The 20,048-nt window shown below is 41.8% G+C and overlaps 1 protein-coding gene across 1 annotated transcript in view; it reads left to right on the top strand.

Moving 5' to 3' along the window:
* LOC135708352 (SEC14 domain and spectrin repeat-containing protein 1-B) overlaps positions 1-20,048 on the top strand; it is a 96,302-nt gene that overhangs the window by 55,993 nt on the left and 20,261 nt on the right. Inside the window, exons 5-6 of the mRNA XM_065230408.1 lie at positions 6,812-7,450; positions 13,264-14,023. Coding sequence (XP_065086480.1) covers positions 6,812-7,450; positions 13,264-14,023 — 1,399 coding nt within the window. The remainder of the gene's footprint in view (positions 1-6,811; positions 7,451-13,263; positions 14,024-20,048) is intronic.

Here is a 20,048-nt window from a genome sequence, read left to right as displayed (position 1 = left end):
CTGCTACTCGTGACGACGTTGCCTTCAAGGATCTCACCGACTCCATCCAACGAAGAGTGAACGTTCTGCTGCAAGTGTCTTCCAAGCAAACTGATCCTCAACTATCTCAGCCACTTCGAAAACCACCGAACCCTCGTGTTGGTAGTCATGGAGCCTTCCAGGAGAATCGACGAAAGTGCTTCTTCTGCCCGGAAGAACATCCAATCTACCAGTGCAACATCTTTAGTCGCATGCCGGTTGAGGAGAAGGAGAAACTTATCATGCGACATCAGCTGTGTCGCAGCTGTTTTCGAAAAGGTCACATGGCACGTGACTGTCCGTCGAAGAATTGTTGCAGAAAGTGCAGATCCCGTCATCACACTCAATTGTGCACCAACACATCGAACGCTGGAAGGTCATCACACGCTGCAGCAGCAACAACGAACAATAATCGAAATTCGAACACGCCGCTACTGCTCCTCAAGATCCGCAAGCGTCAACCTCGTCTTCGCAAGCTCCGGCAGGTACTATCAATGCTGCACATTTGAGAGTGAAGAGCTGTAACTCACAATTGTCTTCGAGATCTAAGGTTCTTCTAGCCACTGCCGTGGTGATTGTCGTTGACGATGCAGGGAAGGAACATTTCGCACGAGCTCTACTGGATTCTGGGAGCGAATGTTGCTTCTCCACATCTCAGGCGATGACTGTTACACTAAGGAGAGTCGATGTGCCGATAGCTGGAATCGGAAAGTCCTCTGCTAATGTGAAGCACCAATTTCGAGCCATCATCAAATCCCGAAATTCGAATTACGTTACCTGCGTCGATTTGCTTATTCTGCCCAAGGTCACTATTGATCTGCCATCGGTCAACTTGGACATCGATCATTGGAGCATTCCTGCCAATATTGATCTTGCCGATCCTGGCTTTTTCAAAACGAGCACTATCGATATCGTGTTGGGGGCAGAAATATTCTTCGAACTACTCTCCGTTCCAGGACGTATTTCGCTTGGAGATTCTCTTCCGTCGCTCACCAATTCGGTATTTGGGTGAGTGGTATCAGGAAAAACTTCTCAGGGCTATCTACACGGGAAAAAATCCGATCTCCGAAATGAGGAAAATGACTCATGATTTCATGAACAAAGCGTATTTTCATGTTATGAAAATACACCATGAATAATATTCATGATACCATGAGCAACTTTTGCGTAACGCAGCAAACATACCCAAAATCATGAATCATCCGATTTGAAATCATGATCTAAAATTCATGGGTTTAACTTTTACCAAAAAAAAATGTAAAAAGAATAGAATAAAGCATCAGACTGGATTCGAACCAAGAACCTTGAGATTATAAAACCCAGTCTTTGACCACTAGACTATCAGTACATGTATAAGAAGAAAGACAAAAGGCGTATAAGAGATACCTATGTAGTGCGGTTTATGAACACGGTTTGCCAAGTACGTGTAACGCTTGTAGCGGCCTTGATTCCACTGCATTATGAAATCATGAATTTCCATGACGAAATCATGAATCATTGTTATGATTTCATGGGATGGCAAGTTTTTCCATTTCATGATTTCTTATTCATGAAAATGGAATCGGATTTGTTTCCGTGTAGAAACGTCAGTTCGCTGCAATGTTGCAACGATAGCCGAACTACACAACGACATGGAGAAGTTCTGGAAAATTGAGGAAGACCCATCTGCTACGAATTACTCCCCGAACGAAACTGCCTGCGAAGAGTTCTTTCAGCGTACTGTTGCACGTGATTCGTCGGGTTGATACATGGTGAGACTCCCTTTCAAGGAAAATGTAACTCAGCGGTTGGGTGACAGCAAGAAATCGGCTCTGCATCGTTTTCGCTTTTTGGAGAATCGGCTGTCTCGTAATGCTTCGATCGCTCAGCAGTATCGGGATTTCATGGCTGAGTATGCGCAACTTGGCCACATGGCACCACTCAGTGACTTCGGAGAAGAGCTCCATCCGAAGTACTATTTACCACATCATCCAGTGATTAAAGAGAGCAGCACGACCACGAAGCTACTTGGAAAAAAATCCGTTCCCGAAAACGGGAACGGACCGTGAACTAAAAGAAACGGCCAACTATCCAGAACAAAATTTTCTCAAATATACACCGTGAACTCTGGTTCACGGCTGTGGTTCCTACCTATGGGAACTCTTTTTTCCCGTATACGCGTCGTTTTCGATGCGTCTAGCAAGACGAGCTCGGGAATTTCACTCAACGACGCTCTTCTTGTCGGTCCGGTCGTACAGGACGATTTGCGATCGGTTGTCATGGGTTCTCGAACCCACGAAGTCATCCTTATTGCAGACGCCGAAAAAATGTATCGCCTAGTATTACTCTTCATCGACGACTATGCATACCTTTGCATCTTCTGGCGATCATCTCCGGACCAACCACTACAAACTTTCGTTCTCAAGACCGTCACGTATGGGACTGCATCGGCTCCTTATTTGGCGACACGTGTCCTAAAGCAGCTAGCTAGTGACGAGGCCGATAATTTCCCAATAGCAGCAAAGGTCGTCGAGAAGGATTTTTATGTCGATGACTTGATTTCTGGAGCAGCAACCGTAGCAAAGGCAATCAAGCTTCGGGAGTAACTCGACGCCATGCTTTCCCGGGGAGGCTTCCAGCTAAGAAAATGGGCATCAAACTGTGAGACCGTTCTATTTAGAGGGCATCCCGCATGAAAACCGTGCTCTTCAGCATTCCATTGATCTCGATCGTGATCAAACGATCAAAACGCTCGGTTTGCACTGGGAACCAGCATCCGATCGTCTCAAGTACAAAATCGATCTACTTCTACCACCAAACGCCGTACTCACGAAACGTCTAACGCTGTCCTACATAGCCCAGCTCTTCGATCTGTTGGGACTTGTCGGTCCAGTCGTCGTATTGGCCAAGGCGTTCATGCAAACACTCTGGACTCTCCGGGATGATAACGGAGCGGTTTGGGAATGGGATCGAGAACTTCCAACCAGTCTACGAAAACAATGGATCAACTATCACTCCAATCTTCCTTCGCTAAACGAATTGAGAATAGATCGCTTCGTTCTTCTCGCGAACTCGGTCGATACACAACTTCACCTGTTCTCGGATGCTTCCGATATTGGATACGGCACCTGCGCCTATTTAAGGTCAATCAACAACCGTGGACAAATCAAAATTGCTCTTCTGACTTCCAAGTCCAGAATCGCCCCGCTGAAGAAGCAAAGCACTACTAGGCTCGAACTGTGTGGTGCTCTACTCTCCGCCGAGTTGTACCAACGAATCACCGCTTCTCTTCAGATCACCTTCACCACGTTTTTCTGGACTGATTCCACAACAGTCATCAATTGGCTCAAGGCTACTCCAACTGGGTTTCCAAGATTCAGCATGCGACTCATACATAGGATTTCCAGTGAAAACTAGATGTATGAGTGCTCATTGCAAGACAGCCTATACTACATGATATAAGCCATAGTCTGTCCAGGGTATAAACATAACGTCGCATCTAGTGCGCTGTATTCGTCAAATGATGCGCTCTAGTTCGCACTAGATGCGACGTTATCTTTAAAGTACACAACAAGAGTAAAATCGATTGACGCGAGTTGGTCATTTCGGTTTTCAAGTCTAGCGACAATAACATGATGTAGTAGTGGAGAACAGCGGAAGACTTCTCACCTCAGTTTACCAACGCTCGTTGCTCATCTTCCTCGCCCACGATGGCGTTAATCACTTAGTTTATTTTAAAACACTTGCACCGTACATAACGAGATTAAAATCGATTGTCGCGAGTTGGTCATTTCGGTTTTCAAGTCTAGTGACAATTTAGCATAATCAGACAACGGTTCTTACGCATGAGATAATGTATGTAAATTTAATGCAATAGTTAAGAATTGACAGAATTTCCCCTTCAATACTACCTTGGGTTGATCAATGTTGAGCTATTTTGCTGTGATCAATGTGCACTAAATGGTAGGATAATGGATTTTGGTTGAACCTATTCATGGCATTTTTGCACTGCGATTAAATGTATGCCGTGTTTTTTCTATGAATATAACATACGGACATGAAAAAACCTCCTTCTTTCCATATTTTGCACAAAAAATACATTTGAAGTAGGGGAATTTACGTATTCTCGGCAACCTAAGCAGCGACCTTCTTTCTATAGCCTTTTTCTCTAAGGAACGCACACATATGCAGTATTGGTTTGTTTACAATCTTTTGCTGCCAGCTGCTCTAACAATTTCAGTCGAAAGAATTGTCAAAAACTGTTTTGAAACGCTTTTACAAAGCTCCAATCTTCTCTAGTGAGAGCGAGTATTGTCGGCAACCAGTTTTTCTTCGGCAACCGTTCCATTTGAACTGCATGTAAATCTGCTGTTCTATTATCGGCAACTCGAAATCAGCTACAATTTGTAGTGCGTGTGTTGCATTTCAAGAAAACCTTGCTAGATTGCTTTTTCTCAGTGGTAAAAATATAGTCAAAGTGAAGCTGAAAGCATAAAGAATTGTTTGCATTCATTCAGCGAAGTGTTTTCGTAAGAAAATCCAGTGAAAATAGTGTTTCAATTTGTGTTGCCGAAAATAGTCTGTCATGCCGAAGCCGTCATTTCCCCTATCTCCTTTTTTACATATTCTTCACAAAAAGTATTTTCTAATGGTCACCCTTGACAGGATTTCCCACCGTTTTATATGTTTTTGAGATTCTTACCCCTCTTCCCTCCCCCTGCAGCCAATTGTCCATACATTTATTTATTTTTTTAATTTGTACGCGCAGTGGATAATTGCTGACCACCCCCCCCCCCTCTAAACTGTCTACGTAGTTAATTAACAGCCCCTTATTTGAACGGAATCCAAGTCTCCTTCCACCCCATAGCTGGCTGTCAAGGCGATCACGCCGTGTACCACCTTTAACCGCTGACTTGCGCCTGCTTCCTGCAGTACCAAACGCCACGCCGTCCAAAACGGTAATGAGCAGAAGCAAGACAGCAGCGCTGTTATCTTTTCAGAACGATGTGTAACCGCCTGGGTTTGGAATTTTTTTTTTTTTCAAAAGTTTTATTACAGAAAATTGGAAAAAATATTTATTGCAGCAGATTCGTAATGTAACATCCTATCGATTGGCGTATTTGGATTTTAATTTCATCTGTAAATGACAATGCTACATGCGTTCAAAACCTAACACTATTTCACCAAACATATTTTTTGATTTGCACCCCAGTATAGTCGACAAAGACGTAGTTCTACGTCAAAAAATATCATAGCACGATAACGGGTTATCTAATTGAAATTGTCATCTCCCATCCCGTTGGAGATGAAGTATGATGCTGTAAGCTCGTTCGGAGCATATGAATGCAGAATGTCTGCAATGGAAACAAGCAAACGAACAGCGTCATGCGACTGGGTGGTAGAATTTAAAAAAAAAATTGAATATTAGCAATATGGAGAAATCGAATTCACGAAATTCTCACCAGCACCAGTAGAAAACATATCAACAGGAAAAGTGCATTCTTCATCAGTGGAGGCACCATCAATGAACACATCATCAGCAAGCAAACCCGTAGAAAAATGCCAAACCAGCTCCATCCATAGATAGAGTGGGAGTGGATATCGGAAAACACAAAATAACAGCGAAACGACCCAGTTCTGGTATAGCCTCCTCGAGTTCTTTCTTTTGAACTGCAGGGGTGTTCACTCAAATTGAACGCAAGTTCAGATCTCTTGATCAGATCTCGTATCTGCCCATCGGACTATCAAATGTCCCTGCCGGATGTCCACCATTCTTGTTCGATCACTTTGGTCTTATCAGACCTCTGCGTCTCTGTCGGATAGCTGTATTTTATTGGAGCCCCAGCGTTCACTGTTCGGAGTAAACGGTTCATCTAACGGAGTCCTGCGTCCTCATATTGGACCGAATTATAATACAATTGAATTCAAATCTCCGAGTAGGCTCGCTGCCTCTCGGAGTGCCGTTAATCTGGACTTTTACTTGGTCCCCTTTCGTTCCGATTGTCAAGTATAAGTAGCCCTATTTGGAGTAAATCCTGGACGAAACACTACCCTTAAACAGAGTCCAACAAAGTCACAATGACCGAATATCACATGACTTTGTCAATTAACCAGAAAACTTCGAATTAAGGTAAGCTTTTCTCCAGGACCCTAATATACGAATATCTCGCGAATGGAAAATTATAGCAAGAAATTTCTTCAATCAATTATCTATTGAATCACCAAGAATAATTTTGCCATCAGAAAACGAAGCGTTTCCGTGATGATAAAAAAGTAGTTTCCCTAACACAGTCGCCGAATATTGAAACCGAGTACGTCAAATCTACGGTCGTGTTTTGGATACAACCTCTTACTTTTTTTCAAGGCTTATTTTTTTTTTCTGAAAAAGCAATTCAGTTTCCAACATTTTAGTCGCACACATCATTTCGATTAGATGAGCCGTTTTTGTGCTATAAATTATTGAAAAATATCAACCACGCCATTTTGAAAAATTATGCGTTACTAAAAATGGCCAATTCACTGCCCTTAGAGAACAATTTTGCAAAGTTTGATGGAATTCTACGAGTTAAAAGATTTTTTTCGCTACTTGGCCTGGAACAGCTCTGGCATGTATATCTCAGCGAGATGAAGAGGATGTCCAGAAGCTTGTGCAAACAGGTTCCCACATCCCGTCGCCACCGTCGACCAATTAACGGTAATCGAGACTGGGTGCTGATTACCCTGCAATGCAATAATCATAAAATAACACATGTCCGAGAGAAAGTTGCATCAGGTGTGGCTTCCAATTCTAATGCGAATCTTCCCTTCATTTCAGGCAATAAACTGATTTCCCTCATCGGTGACCTACAAAGTACAAAAACTTTACTGTCCCAAGACCTCCTGGACAGTCGCGAATCGGTGAAGCACATGCTCAACACCATCGACAAGAGGCAATCGTCGATCAACGCCGCACTGCAGGAGCTGGAACGAAACGTCGAGGAACTCCGCGAGCTGGCAACCCTGGAGGAGGGCGTCTCCTACGTGACCAACTGGATCCTGACCACGGCGGAGACCATGCTCAACGCGCAGCTCAAAGTCGGCTACGACGTCACGACGGCCGATAAGCACCGCTTGGAGCACGAAATCCTGGAGCTGCAGTGCTGGAAGACGTACGGTTTCTACGCGGAGCTGATCTACAAGATCGACAACTTTCCAAAGATAAAGGACTCGGCCCCGTTCAAGGATCTGATGTCGCAGCGCGAGTGGATGGACTTCGTATGCCGGAGCTTCGCGCAACGGTTGGAGCGGCGGCGCAATGTGCTGATCACGTCGGTGCGGTTCTACCGGCTGGTGGCGGAGTACTTCGACCGAACCAGCGAGGTGTTCCAGTCGCTCATCATGGGCGACAAGGTGGACGACTTTGACCTGGCCAATGCGAAGCTGCACAAGCTGAAGGATAGTCAACAAACTTTAGGTGAGTTGCGGTCAGGGGGAGCGGATAGCAACCTGACATTGTAGTCTATACACACATTGTATTGTGTATTGTGTACATTCGAAAAAATGAAATCTGCAGATTCTAATCGATATATCGACATCGAATCTGCAGATTTCATTTTTTTCGAATGAACACTCAACTTTCGCTCGTTGGGCTAAACCCATAGCATACTTAATGAAAGGCTTTCGTTAGTTGGGCTGATCTGTCAAAGCCCTGGCCAAAGCTGAAAATTGGTTGAGGGGCCCATCGATTGTTTATTATCATTAAAATCGATTAGCAACTATAGATGCTATAGATTCCATAGATAAGCGGAGGCACAAAATCTCGATTACTTTTTTGAAGGGACGTATCAGCTTTTGTAAACAATGCATTTGATCACAAATTTGGCGTAACTGGTAGCAGCTCAACGCATGCTAAGACTATCATCAGATAGGGGAAAATTTCCCCTACCTGATAGCGGTGTTAGTATGCGTGCGTGAGCTACCAGGTACGCCAAACCAACGATCAAATGCATTGTTTACAAAAGCTGATACGTCCCTTTGAAAAAGTAATCGTGAACATTTTTTTTTTGGCAACCATGAACAATAAATGATCTAACTGACATCAGTGAAGAATTTTCATGCCATCATTGAGCTCTTCGTTGTGCAGTTTTGTTTCGTACGCAAAAGTTCAAAATGAAATCAGGCATAACATTTGATAACGGCACAAAAGCATTTATAAACAAACATTCTAAGGCCCTTTACACGCGAACCAAAGTACGCCCACGTAAACCAATACCAATTTCGGAAAGGTGATTTTTGCCCCTATCCGATGATGTTTTTGGTTTGTGTGGGCGTACTTTGGTTCGCGTGTAAAGGGCCTTAGAATGTTTGTTTACAAATGCTTTTGTGCCGTTATCAAATGTTATGCCTGAAATGCAGAGCAAATCTTTGCAATAATGAGTTGAGAAGAGGTTTGCGTAATATTTCCGCGAAATTAATCGGAATGAGGAGTGTTGAAATGGGCTTGTACCAAGGGGTAGGTCACTCTGCACACCAATCTTGGGTCTTCTTTTTTGGCAGTGTGCCGCAGGTGTGCCGGTCATAGAGATTTTCACGTCCGGTTGTATTGGTGCGATATGTGAGAGCGTGTCATACATTTTTTAGGTTAGTCAGAGGAAAATAATAAACATCTTTACATGGTGATGCACTCGCTAGCGTTAAACGTCACTAATATCTATAGAGCAAGTTGCGATTGTTTGTAAAATACCCAAACCGGCAATCCGGTATTCATCATGGGAACCCATGGGAACTGAAAGGACCTGATTTTACATGTATCCAGTGTGGTCAGTTTCACGTGTTCATCCGTAGATCGACGGATTTTTAGATTTACTACGGATCTACGGACCGACCATAGAATTCTACGGATTTTCCAGATTTTTTATAGATTTTTTTTTAATTTTATGGTTTAATCCAGGCTTGGGAGTTGTCAACCTCATGACGATAAACTATGTAACAACGACAACAACAAAAATTCAACGCTCATCTGACAAGCACGATGCAACAAACTTCTGCTTGAAAGACTGATCTACTGGGCTGTCTCTCGACGAAACATTTTCTATTCTTGTCTTTCTCTCATTTGGTCACGAAACATCTGTTGCGTGACGTTTTCCAGAATGACTTAGTTGTTTCACGTACGTCGGACGACAAGATTGACGGAAACTGTCGACATGGTTATTGACGAAAAAAGTCTGTCATGTCATTCTTCCATTCTGTCGCGACAAAACTGCCGCTGGTCGTTTTCTAATAAATGGATGTCGCTTTGGATGCGAGACATAACAAGATAGAAATAACTGGAATTGTGTTGTTTTGACGTGATTTCACCTCTGACTCGAAGTAGCTTGAATCTTGGCGCTGAACTTCGTGTTTGCAGTGATGGGTATTTTTGGAACGGACACAACTGAAAGCTGCCGAAAATCGATGTTTGGAATCCAAGATGGCGGCGTCCAGTTTTAGAAAAAGTGGGAAATACTGCCAAATACCCTTCAATATGTCTATTTTCGGAATCGGGATGACCTCTAAACACCAAACATCGTTATCCAGCGCCATCTTTAAATCCAAGATGGCGGCTTCCGGTTTCAAAAAAAGTGGGAAATACTGCCAAATACACTTCAATATATATTTTTTGAAATCCAAGATGGCGGCTTGAAATTTCAGAAAAAGTGGGAAATACTGCCAAATACCCTTCATAGGTATATTTTTGGAATCGTTATGACGACTAGAGATCAAAAATCGATATCCAGCGCCATCTTTAAATCCAAGATGGCAGCTTCCAATTTCAGAAAAAAGTGGGAAATACTGCCAAATACCCTTCAATATGTATAGTTTCGGAATCATGATGACGTCCAGAGACCGAAAATCGATTTCCAGCGCCATCTTGAAATCAAAGATGGTGGCTCCCGATTTAAGAAAATGTGGGAAATACTACCAAATACCCTTCAATATGGATATTTTCGGAATCGGGATGATGTATGGAGACCAAAAATCGATGCCCAGCGCCATCTTGAAATCAAAGATGGCGGCTGCCGATTTCAGAAAAAGTGGAAAAAACTGTAAAATACTTTACAATATGGATATTTTCGGCTCAAAGCTGACGTGCAGATGCCGAAAATTGGAATGCTGAAATGGCGACAGCATCAATTTTCCGTCTATTTAAGGGTATTTGACAGTTTTTTTTTTTTAAACAGGACTGCCATCTTAGATTCCAAAATTGCGTCGGACATCAATTTTGAGCCTCTACATATCGTCCCCTTTCAAAATATACCCATATTGTGGGGGTATTTAACATTACTATCCAATTTATCTGCAACCAGAAGCTGCCATCTTGGAATTTAATATGGCATCGGACAGTAATTGCTAGTCCGTAGCTACCACCGCGAATCCCAAAATACCCACATGCATGTGTATTTGACAGAATTTCCAACTTTTCCTGCATCCTGTAGCTGCCATTTTGGATTTCAGGTCACTCATTTTCTATTTTTAGATGTAATTCTCTAGACGTCATTCCTTTTCCAAAAATATTCATATTGAAGGGTATTTGACTGTACTTATATCTTTTTCTGAAACCGGAAGCCGCCACTCTGGATTTCAAAATGGTATCAGACATCAATTTTTGGCATCATACACGCGTCCTGTACCGAAAATATCCATATGGATTCCAAAATTGCGTCAGACAACAATTTTTGGGATGTACACGTCGACCCAGTTCCGAAAATATCCATATTATAGGGTATTTGACAGTTTTTCTAGAGTCACTTGCCATCATCTTGGATTCAAAACTGGCGTTAGACCTCGATTTTCGGGATGTACGTGTAGTCTTCTTCTTTCTTCTTCTTCGCATTTCAAGCTTATTGCATATCGCATATTAGCTTATTGCGTGCTCTCAACTTAGTGTTCTAGATGCACTTCCACAGTTATTAATTGAGAGCTTTTGATGCCTGTATGTACCATTTTTGCATTGATATGATTGTGTGGCAAGTCCAATCATACTTCTATGCCCAGGGAAGTCGAGGAATTTTCCAACCCGAAAAATTCCTAGACCGAACCGGGATTCGAACCCAGCCACCTCCAGCATGGTCTTGCTTTGTAGCTGCGCCTTTATCGACTGAGCTAAGGGAGGCCCCGTGTAGTACTTGTTCCGAAAATACCCAAATTTGATACTTTTTCTGAATCTGAGAGCCGCCATATTGGATTACAAAATATTGTCAGACATATATTTTCATCGAACCCGTTCCGTAAATACCCATATTGTATAGTATATGATAGTTTTTCAGAATCTGAGAGCCACAATGTTGGATTAAACAATGGCGTCGGACATCGATTTTCGGTCTCAAGACGTCATCCCGATTCCGGAAATATCCATATTAAAAGGAATTTGGCAGTATTTCCCACTTTTTCTAAAACTGGACGCCGCCATCTTGGATTCCAAACATCGATTTTCGGCAGCTTTCAGTTGTGTCCGTTCCAAAAATACCCATGGATTTCAAGATGGCGCTGGATGTCAATGACGTCATCCCGATTCCGAAAATAGACATATTGAAGGGTATTTGCTGTATTTCCCAATTTTTCTGAAATCAGAAGCCGCCATCTTGGATTTCAAAATGGCGTCGGAAATCGATTTACGGTTTCTAGACGTCATCCCTATTCCAAAAATATACATATTGAAGGGAATTTGGCAGTATTTCCCACCTTTTCTGAAACCGGAAGCCGCCATCTTGAATTACAAGATGGCGCTGGATACCGATTTCTGGTCTCGAGACGTCATCCCGATTCCGAAAATATACATATTGAAGTATATTTGGCAGTATTTCCCACTTTTTTTTTCTGAAATAGGATAAACCAATATTGAAGGAAAATAACATTATTTCCGGCCTTTTTTTTAAATCTGACCTCCGTTTTAGAATGGATGGTTTCTTGTCGTGATCCTCATTTTTAAACGACCTATAGACTTTGTCTCAGGGAACAGAATGAGTGACATATGACTAGAATAGATAGTCGCGACTGGATGGATTCTTGATTTTGTCGTGGTGATCTTGTCGTGCGACAAGAAATTGTTGTTTGACGAGAATTTTCCAGGATGACCATTTTTTATGTATCTTGTCATGCGTCAATGACAAACGCGACAATTCCCATATCTGGTTTAATCACTTTAAAAAATATTTCTTTTTGAATGGCTTTTTGGAAAATGGTCATTAAATTTAGCAATATTTAACGCAATGGAAACAAAATCTACGGATCTGCATGAAAAGTTAACAACACTGCATGAATGTGATCAGTTGAAGATGATGCTCAAATTCATAGTTTTCGTTCGTCAGCCGATTGAGGATGACGCGAGAAGTGACGGGTGTGCGAAATTTTTCTTGTGTTCATAGGATAATGCCTTCAAAGGCAGACTAGAAACCTAGCCTTTCGTGATGTGAAAAGCAACGGTGTATCAGCGGCCGGAAAGAGTTGGAACCGGTGGGGACTATTGTTCGAGACCGAATATAGAATATGATGAATATGATTTCTGTAGTTTGTTTTGTGTGAGTTACAGCATTATTTGATATAAGGGTACTAATGGGGTTTGATTAACTGCCTCTTCCTCTCGAGCCCACGCTAGAACCTACATTTCGGATTTAAATCTATAAGTGAACCGAGAAATAAACTGCTAGTCTGAGTTCCTCTGGTATATTCAATTGAGGATGTTCCTGAATATACAGTCAAACAGCACGTAATGTTGTGAACAACTTCAATGACAGTTTTCCAGCAGTGCTCCCATTTTACTTATTTACTACACTCGAATGCCTACGAGATTGTGCTGATGGACGTGCCCAAGCTGTGCCAAATCTAATTTCTGCACAATGTACTGAGTGACTTATCCCTTGGTTTGTACTCATAATATTACAATACTTCCCCCGCAAAGCACACCATGGTGACGTAGCAACTAACCAAATTATTCATCCATGAGCCTCTCGAAAAGGAATCAGCACTGTCAGAAATGATGTTTGACTTCGATTTAGGTGGGCTACAGTCTTCTTAAAGATAGTCCAACGAGCAAAATTCAACTGTATAATATATAGAATCCACTCCTCAGAAAACAGTTTTTGTACAGTGGTCTGAACAATACACTAGAAGTATCTACAAAACGGACTACAACCGAACAAATTGTAATTCACATTCTTCGATCTGAAGACCGCAGATGAGATAATCCACTTCATAATAAACACATTTCTGGAATCAATCGAATTCTTACTCCCCCCATTTTTCTTCCAGACTCCGTCGAGAAGGAAATCATCAAGGAGGGTGAAAAGCTGAGCGACATCCTGTCGATGCCCGTCAAGGATGCCGTGGGTCGGGAAGTCGAGGTGGACTACAGCGAAGACATCGCCAACGTGCGGGACATCCTGGATGCAACCATCTCCCGTTCGCGGATCTTCGTCGAAAGTGTCGAACTGCAGCGGCTGACGCTGGATCAGATCACCCACATCTACAAGTACGAAACGGACGCCGAGACGGCCCTGCAGTGGATGGACGATTTGTACAAAGTGATGATCCGATCGCACACGCACGTCGGGACCAACGTCTACGAGATTCAGGCGCAGAAGGACGAACACCAGACGTTCCAGGAGACGGCCAAGGGAACGTACAACTACGGCTGTCAGCTGTTGAATGCGTCGCTCGCGCTGAGGCAGTCGTGCAAGTTGGAAACCGATCGGAACATCGACATGACCAAGAACCTGCAGGTCACGTGGAAGCAGTTTCAGGCCGTCAGCCAGGAGCAGATGACCCGGTTGCGGGTTTCGGCCGTGTTCCACCGGAGCGTCGAGGAGCACTGCAGCAAACTGTACGAGTTGAAGGATAATGTGCTGCGGATCGGAGAGATCGAGGAGTCCGGCCGGAGGAAAGTGAGACTGAGAAAGTGCCTGACCAGTAGGGAGCGGCTGCTGGTGGAAGTGGGTCGAATGGTGCGACTGGGAAGACTGCTGAAAACGAGACTGAAGGAACCGTTCCTGTTGGATGACCGGGTGGAAACGTGAGTATTGAATTGAATTCGGAAAGTTTGAGTGAGAGTCGAAGAGAGATGGGGACAGGGTACGTTATGTGTGTGTTTTGACACTTTTCCAACCATGTCTTTCGGCGTTAGAGGAAAACCGTTTTTCCTTCTTTTAACACGCCAGCCAAATTGAATGCATACATTTTTATGTGTAAGTGGGAGACGAGGGAAATCGCCCAGCTGCGCTCTCTTAGGTGTGGTATTTATATACTTAAACGCTGCAGCATAGTGCGAAGGGTGTTTGGTCACACATGGTACTCTCTCTGTTTTTATTGGGTCCGATGCCGTCGGGACCACATTGCTACCAACATGGCAGTGATTTATTAATAAACCATTTGAAAATGATACAGAGAATTTTGTACATGTGTTGGGACTGGGATGGCTGGGCGGTTCTGTTGAGGAAGGTTCTACGCGGTTGTGCCGTAGGGTGGGTAATGAAGTTGAATTTGGGATAGACAGCGACATCATGAAAAGTTTCTGCTCGAAATGACCATCTGAGTTACAATGTTTTCCAGATGAAAAATTTAAACTAGCTCGAGATACATGAAATTGGATAGTCTTATTTTCAAAGTGGTAACTTTTCAGAATATCAACAATGATGACAAAGTAAAGAGGGCCAAATTTAAGAAATGTTTTCGGAAAAAAATTGATCGTCAAACAGCTGATGGTAGCAATGCTTAGTACATTCCTATCAATGTGCTTGTCTAAGCACTCTCCATGACCATCCATGAAGTAAAAAGCAACTGGTGAATGTCGTCTTCGGTGGTGATCCATCACCGATCCGGCCATTCCCGACAATCACGACACTCATTCGTGCTCGTTTTGAAGCAGTTACTGTTTTGCTTGCTTATGTGAGTGTGTTGGTGAGTGAGCCTAACAACTTCCGTTTAATTTTGCCAGCTTTGTTTGTAACTCACACAGTCGCGCGTGCCGAGACGAACTTGGAATACGTAGACATTGTTTTCATTTTCTTCTGTGGTTTCCCTTTTTCTCATGATCGTACTGCAGAAGTCTTCACTGTTTTCGTTGTGCTTTTCATCATCAGCTTTGCCAGTAAGGAGCGTGATTGTTGTTTGCCATGGCTGTCGAGTGAGTGTCATGATATTTTGCATCTTTGGCCAAGATGTATATGAAGTACTCGAATATGTCAGAAGATTACGAAAGATTAAACAGGGAATAGGGGAAATGGCTTCAATGTTGGCCTATAGATCTAATATTGGGCCCATAGCTAAAAATCTGCTGTTTATCAATTTTAAATAAATGAACGCGTCATTGGAACGGTACTAATGGATGTTTTTGGTCGCTATTGAAAACTTAGTTGATTGCTGAATTTATATATGGGCTCAAATTAGGGGCATTTAGGCCGATATTACATCCATTTCCCCTAACTGTTCGCATTCTAGAAGCTTTTCATATTGTGTTTCGATTTATCAAAAGAATCCCGGATTTCTTCATACTCAAAATTTGTTGACTGCTGAGCAATTGGAACAAAGGCCATATAGTATTCGTTTAAAAATTGCATGGAATTCATTGCTGTTAGAATATTTAAGGCATGATATACTTTGATCGATATGCCTAGTTTGCTTCGTATAGCCTCCATGCATGTATGTAAAATTGATTCACAATGTTTTGTTCTAAATCATTTCTAAATCTTGATTTTTCTGCCGAAATTGAGCATGATTTTCAACCACATTGGTCACTAGTAACTGAAATTCATAAGCTATGGTTTTTTTTTAATATCAGCGAAAAATATTAGGTTGGCTACAATGATGTCGATGCCTGAGGTCATGGTAACTTTTGAGGTAGGACTACGTCTGTGATTTCTTTTTTTTTCATTGCTTTGTTTTTCGTCAATCTTGTTTTCCGTGTTGAGCACCAATGCTACCGACGCCAGGAAGGCAGCTCCCAAACCTGGACCCTACCTATCGACCCATCAACTTGGCTTTACTTCCCTTCCGATGGAAGGCGTGATCAGAAATGCTATGCCTCAGAACATCCCGGCGGCGCCGACTGGGATTGAACCCAGGCCTGCTGGGGTGAGAGGTAATCACGCTTACCACTACACCACCGGCGCCGCTATCTGTGATTTCTATATGGGGGTACACTTTATGAAAACTGAAAATGGAACATGTAACAAAACTATGAAAGATTTTGAACATTAATAACTGAGCTTCCCCTGGACCAATTCCAATACATTTATCACCAATGGATCAGAAATATTTCTACGCATCTGTTTTATTGAAGACTTTACCATTTTTTAAAATGCTTTTTTTTTTTAATTGCACGAATGTGCAATTGTTGCTATGATAATTAAAATTATCACCGATTGCCTGCGAAAAGCGATTTCCCTAACACAGATTTCAAAGTTAAATTCAATCCAGTCTCTCCAGACGGTGTTTATTCAGTCACCGCGTGTGGTGGGTGGAGGTGTTCTCCAGTACACAACGAAAGGCTCTCCGCAAGCAGCTAACTAACAAGACTGGCCTCAACCGCTGATCGGATTCATTTCCAATCACCGTGTGTGGTGGTGTCTGGTCATTGGCATCAGCTGCAGCATCAGCAGTGCTTTCGGCGCGTGGCGTTTAACATTGTTTTCCAGTACAAAACGAAAGGGCAGCCCACATGAGCATCCATAGAAAGAGGAAGAAGCCGCACCACTATTGATTGGAATCAGTAGCTCTTCGTGAGTCGCTGTAGGCCATCTATGCCAAGTGCGTCACCTTCATTCCAAACAACATAATGCTCACTAGCCTCATATGTGTTTAACACCCTAATTGCTCAGCATTACTCAACCGTCACGACAAAACTGTCCTTTTCAGGATCACCATTAATTTGCAAAAGAGTATTTTTTGGACATTTGTCAAGGTCATAATTCGGATGTCAGTTCCCATATCAAGATAGACCTGGAAATAAGGCGTAACAGCTTTTGTAAACAATGACTTCTTTCGATGATGTCTTGAAAGACAAAGCTCGCCCCCGCAAATCAACATCACCATCGGGTAGGGTAAGACCTGGGTAATGTTGGTTTGTGTGGGCGTGCCTTGAATTCCTTAAAATCATCGAAAGAAGTCATTGTTTACAAAAGCTGTTACGCCTAATTCCAGATCTATCTAGATATGTTTAAATCTAACATACCATGTTCTTGAAGGCATCATTGGGATTTCAATTTCAACAACCAAAGTCAGTCTTATTCTGATCAAGAGATGATGGATTTTTCTTATTCTTAATACGCCAATCGATAGGAATTTTTCCTACGATTCTGTTAAAATTAAGAGTTTATAATTTTTCAAAATGTCACTATTGCAAAATTGCACGAATGTGCAACTGTTAATATGATAAAGGGCGAACACGAAATTATTGCGACACCGAAAATGTCATGCCAATTTTCTTATAATGTTTAGAATCAAACCAAAATTTTGGGGTAGTTTTATACATATATTTACTTCAAAAATCAAAAGAAAAGTTAATCGATGGAGCCTTGAGTGTAAAATTGAACGCATTTTCGCTTGATGCCCTCCATCAAAGTCTTTACAGTGTCATCCGGTACCAGTTTCTCAGTTTTTTTTTCCATTTTCTTAACATGTCCTTCTCGTCTTTGACTGTCTTCTTGCTCTTCCGAAGTTCCCGCTTCATTATTGCCCAGTACTGCTCCACCGGGCGCAGCTCCGGACAGTTTGGCGGATTCATGTCCTTTGGAACAAAATGGACAGAATTGGCCTCATACCACTCCAGGACACTTTTAGAATAGTGGCATGATGCCAAATCTGGCCAAAATAGCGGAGCTTCGTCGTGCTGCTGCAAGAACGGCAAAAGGCGCTTCTCGAGACACTCAGATTTGTAGATCTTGCCATTTACTGTGCCCTTTGTCACGAAAGGCTCACTCCTCAGTCCGCAAGAGCAGATGGCCTGCCAAATGAGATATTTGGAGGCGAACTTCGACATTTTCTTCTTCTTAAATTTGTCGTCCACATCGAACTTGCTCTTGCCGGTGAAAAACTCCAACCCCGGAATTTGCTTAAATTCGGCTTTTTCGGCTCGACAAGTCGAGTATTAGTACAAGACACTGAAGAAGTCTGCACATTGTAGACGAAATACGCGTATCTGTCAAGGATAAGCAAATAAAGTAGTGGAATTAAATGGAAAATACTAATCCTTCTCTCTCTCATTATATATCAAGCATTTTATTTTAAAGCAAACATAATGCAAAACAATTACCTCTCAGTACAAATGATTTGTTTTCCTTCTATCTTGTTTTCCATTCAAAGTGTTTTTATGTTACTTCATACGCGAAGTTAGCGATTTTCAGAGTTGGTTGGAAATGCTAACATGAAGCTTTAGTGTGATAATTTATTAGCTAGAGAATGATCTTTAGAAGAGGGTAGGTGGATAGTTCCATGCTAAGCACCAATGCCACCGACTCCAGGGAGGCAGCTTCCACACCTGGACCCTTCCTATCGACCCATAAACTCATGAACCGGGAACCAACGGCCAGGGTGGCCAGCAAACCGGGAAAACCGGGAATACCAGGAAATATCCGGGAATTTGAAAAGTAACCGGGAAAACCCGGAAAAACCCGGGAATTCGACCAGAGATCCGGGAAAAATAAATTAACCATACCATAGGAACAAATTTTTACACAAGAATTTCAGAATAAATCATTGAAATAGAGTGATCCTTTACCAAATGAATGTCTTGCTCTATTTGCTGTATATTTTTTTTCTGTTTCCCGTATTATTGTTTTTAGAATTTAATCACTCAGCAATATTGCAAATTGATTTTCGTCGTTTCATTTTCAGATGTTCTTGAAAGAAAATATTGAAGATGCTGGACTTTGGAAACACATATTTGTAAAAACTGAAACCGAAATATTATTTTCCAAGGTTTGCATTTTCAAAATGCTCGTGGTATGAATTCCAGAATTAACTTGGAACTCTGCTCTAAATTATCATGGAATTTTCGGCAATTAACCAGAAAACACTCCACGTAATAATTACCGTTAAATTCTTTTTAGAATTTCCTTGAAACCCCTTCTAAGAATTTAAATTAAATCCTTCTTAGAATTCCCTTGAACCTATTCGGAGACTTTGATTCCCTTGGAAATCTTTTCAAACAGTTGTTTTAACTTTTTTATTCAAAACAGAAAAAAAATCTTTCGAAATTTTATTTAGAAACCGTTTGGAGTATTTTAAAGAACTTTTTTTTTCTAATGTTCAGCAAATTATTGCCAGAACACTCTTAGAACTCTGTTCCTTGTTGAATTCTGATCACAATTCTCTTGGAATTCTTCTTGAAATTCATCTGTCACGATCCCCATTCAAGTCTCCTCGGAATCACGTAGGATTTTTCCTTAAAGTTTTTTTTTACAACTCCTTTTGAAATCTTCTAAAATTACCTTCAATTTAATTTAGAACTTGCATTCTTCTCCACAGAAATCCCTCCAAATTCATCTAACAATTTCTAAGGACTTCATGTCAGAATAATTCTGGAATTCTGCTCAGAACTTGTCCTTCGAAAACTGTGTGGGAATCCTTCTCAATATTTGTTTGAAATCAACACTTTGAATTCTTTTAAATTTTACTAAAAAATCCAGGACATGTCCGCAAGATTCTATAGATGATTCTGTAATTTGTTATAACCACTTTTTTTAAATCTGTGGTCTTGAAATTTTTCAAAATCTCACCTTTTAATTATGTTTTTACACAGATTGCTATTAATCACAAATTTTGAAGAAAAGTTTCTTCTTGTGTCACTTTTTATCATTTCATTAAATTCCTTTCAGCACGTTTTTTTTTAAAACGTTCAATTTCGTTATTTGTTGAAAATTAACAACCAGGAAATTCTTAAGGTTTGAACCGGGAAAACCGGGAAAAAACCGGGAATTTCAAAATGAAAATTCACTGGCCACCCTGAACGGTTTTACTTCCCTTGCGAAGGAAGACGTGATCAGAGATCGTATGCCTCAGAACATCCCAGCGGCGCCGACTGGGATTGAACCCAGGTCTGC

Source organism: Ochlerotatus camptorhynchus, unplaced genomic scaffold (genome assembly GCF_037179485.1).
Source record: "Ochlerotatus camptorhynchus isolate MF236.1 unplaced genomic scaffold, CSIRO-AGI_Acam_v1.1 ptg000330l, whole genome shotgun sequence".
Classification (NCBI taxonomy): domain Eukaryota; kingdom Metazoa; phylum Arthropoda; class Insecta; order Diptera; family Culicidae; genus Ochlerotatus; species Ochlerotatus camptorhynchus.
This window is presented reverse-complemented; position numbering and strand designations above follow the sequence as displayed.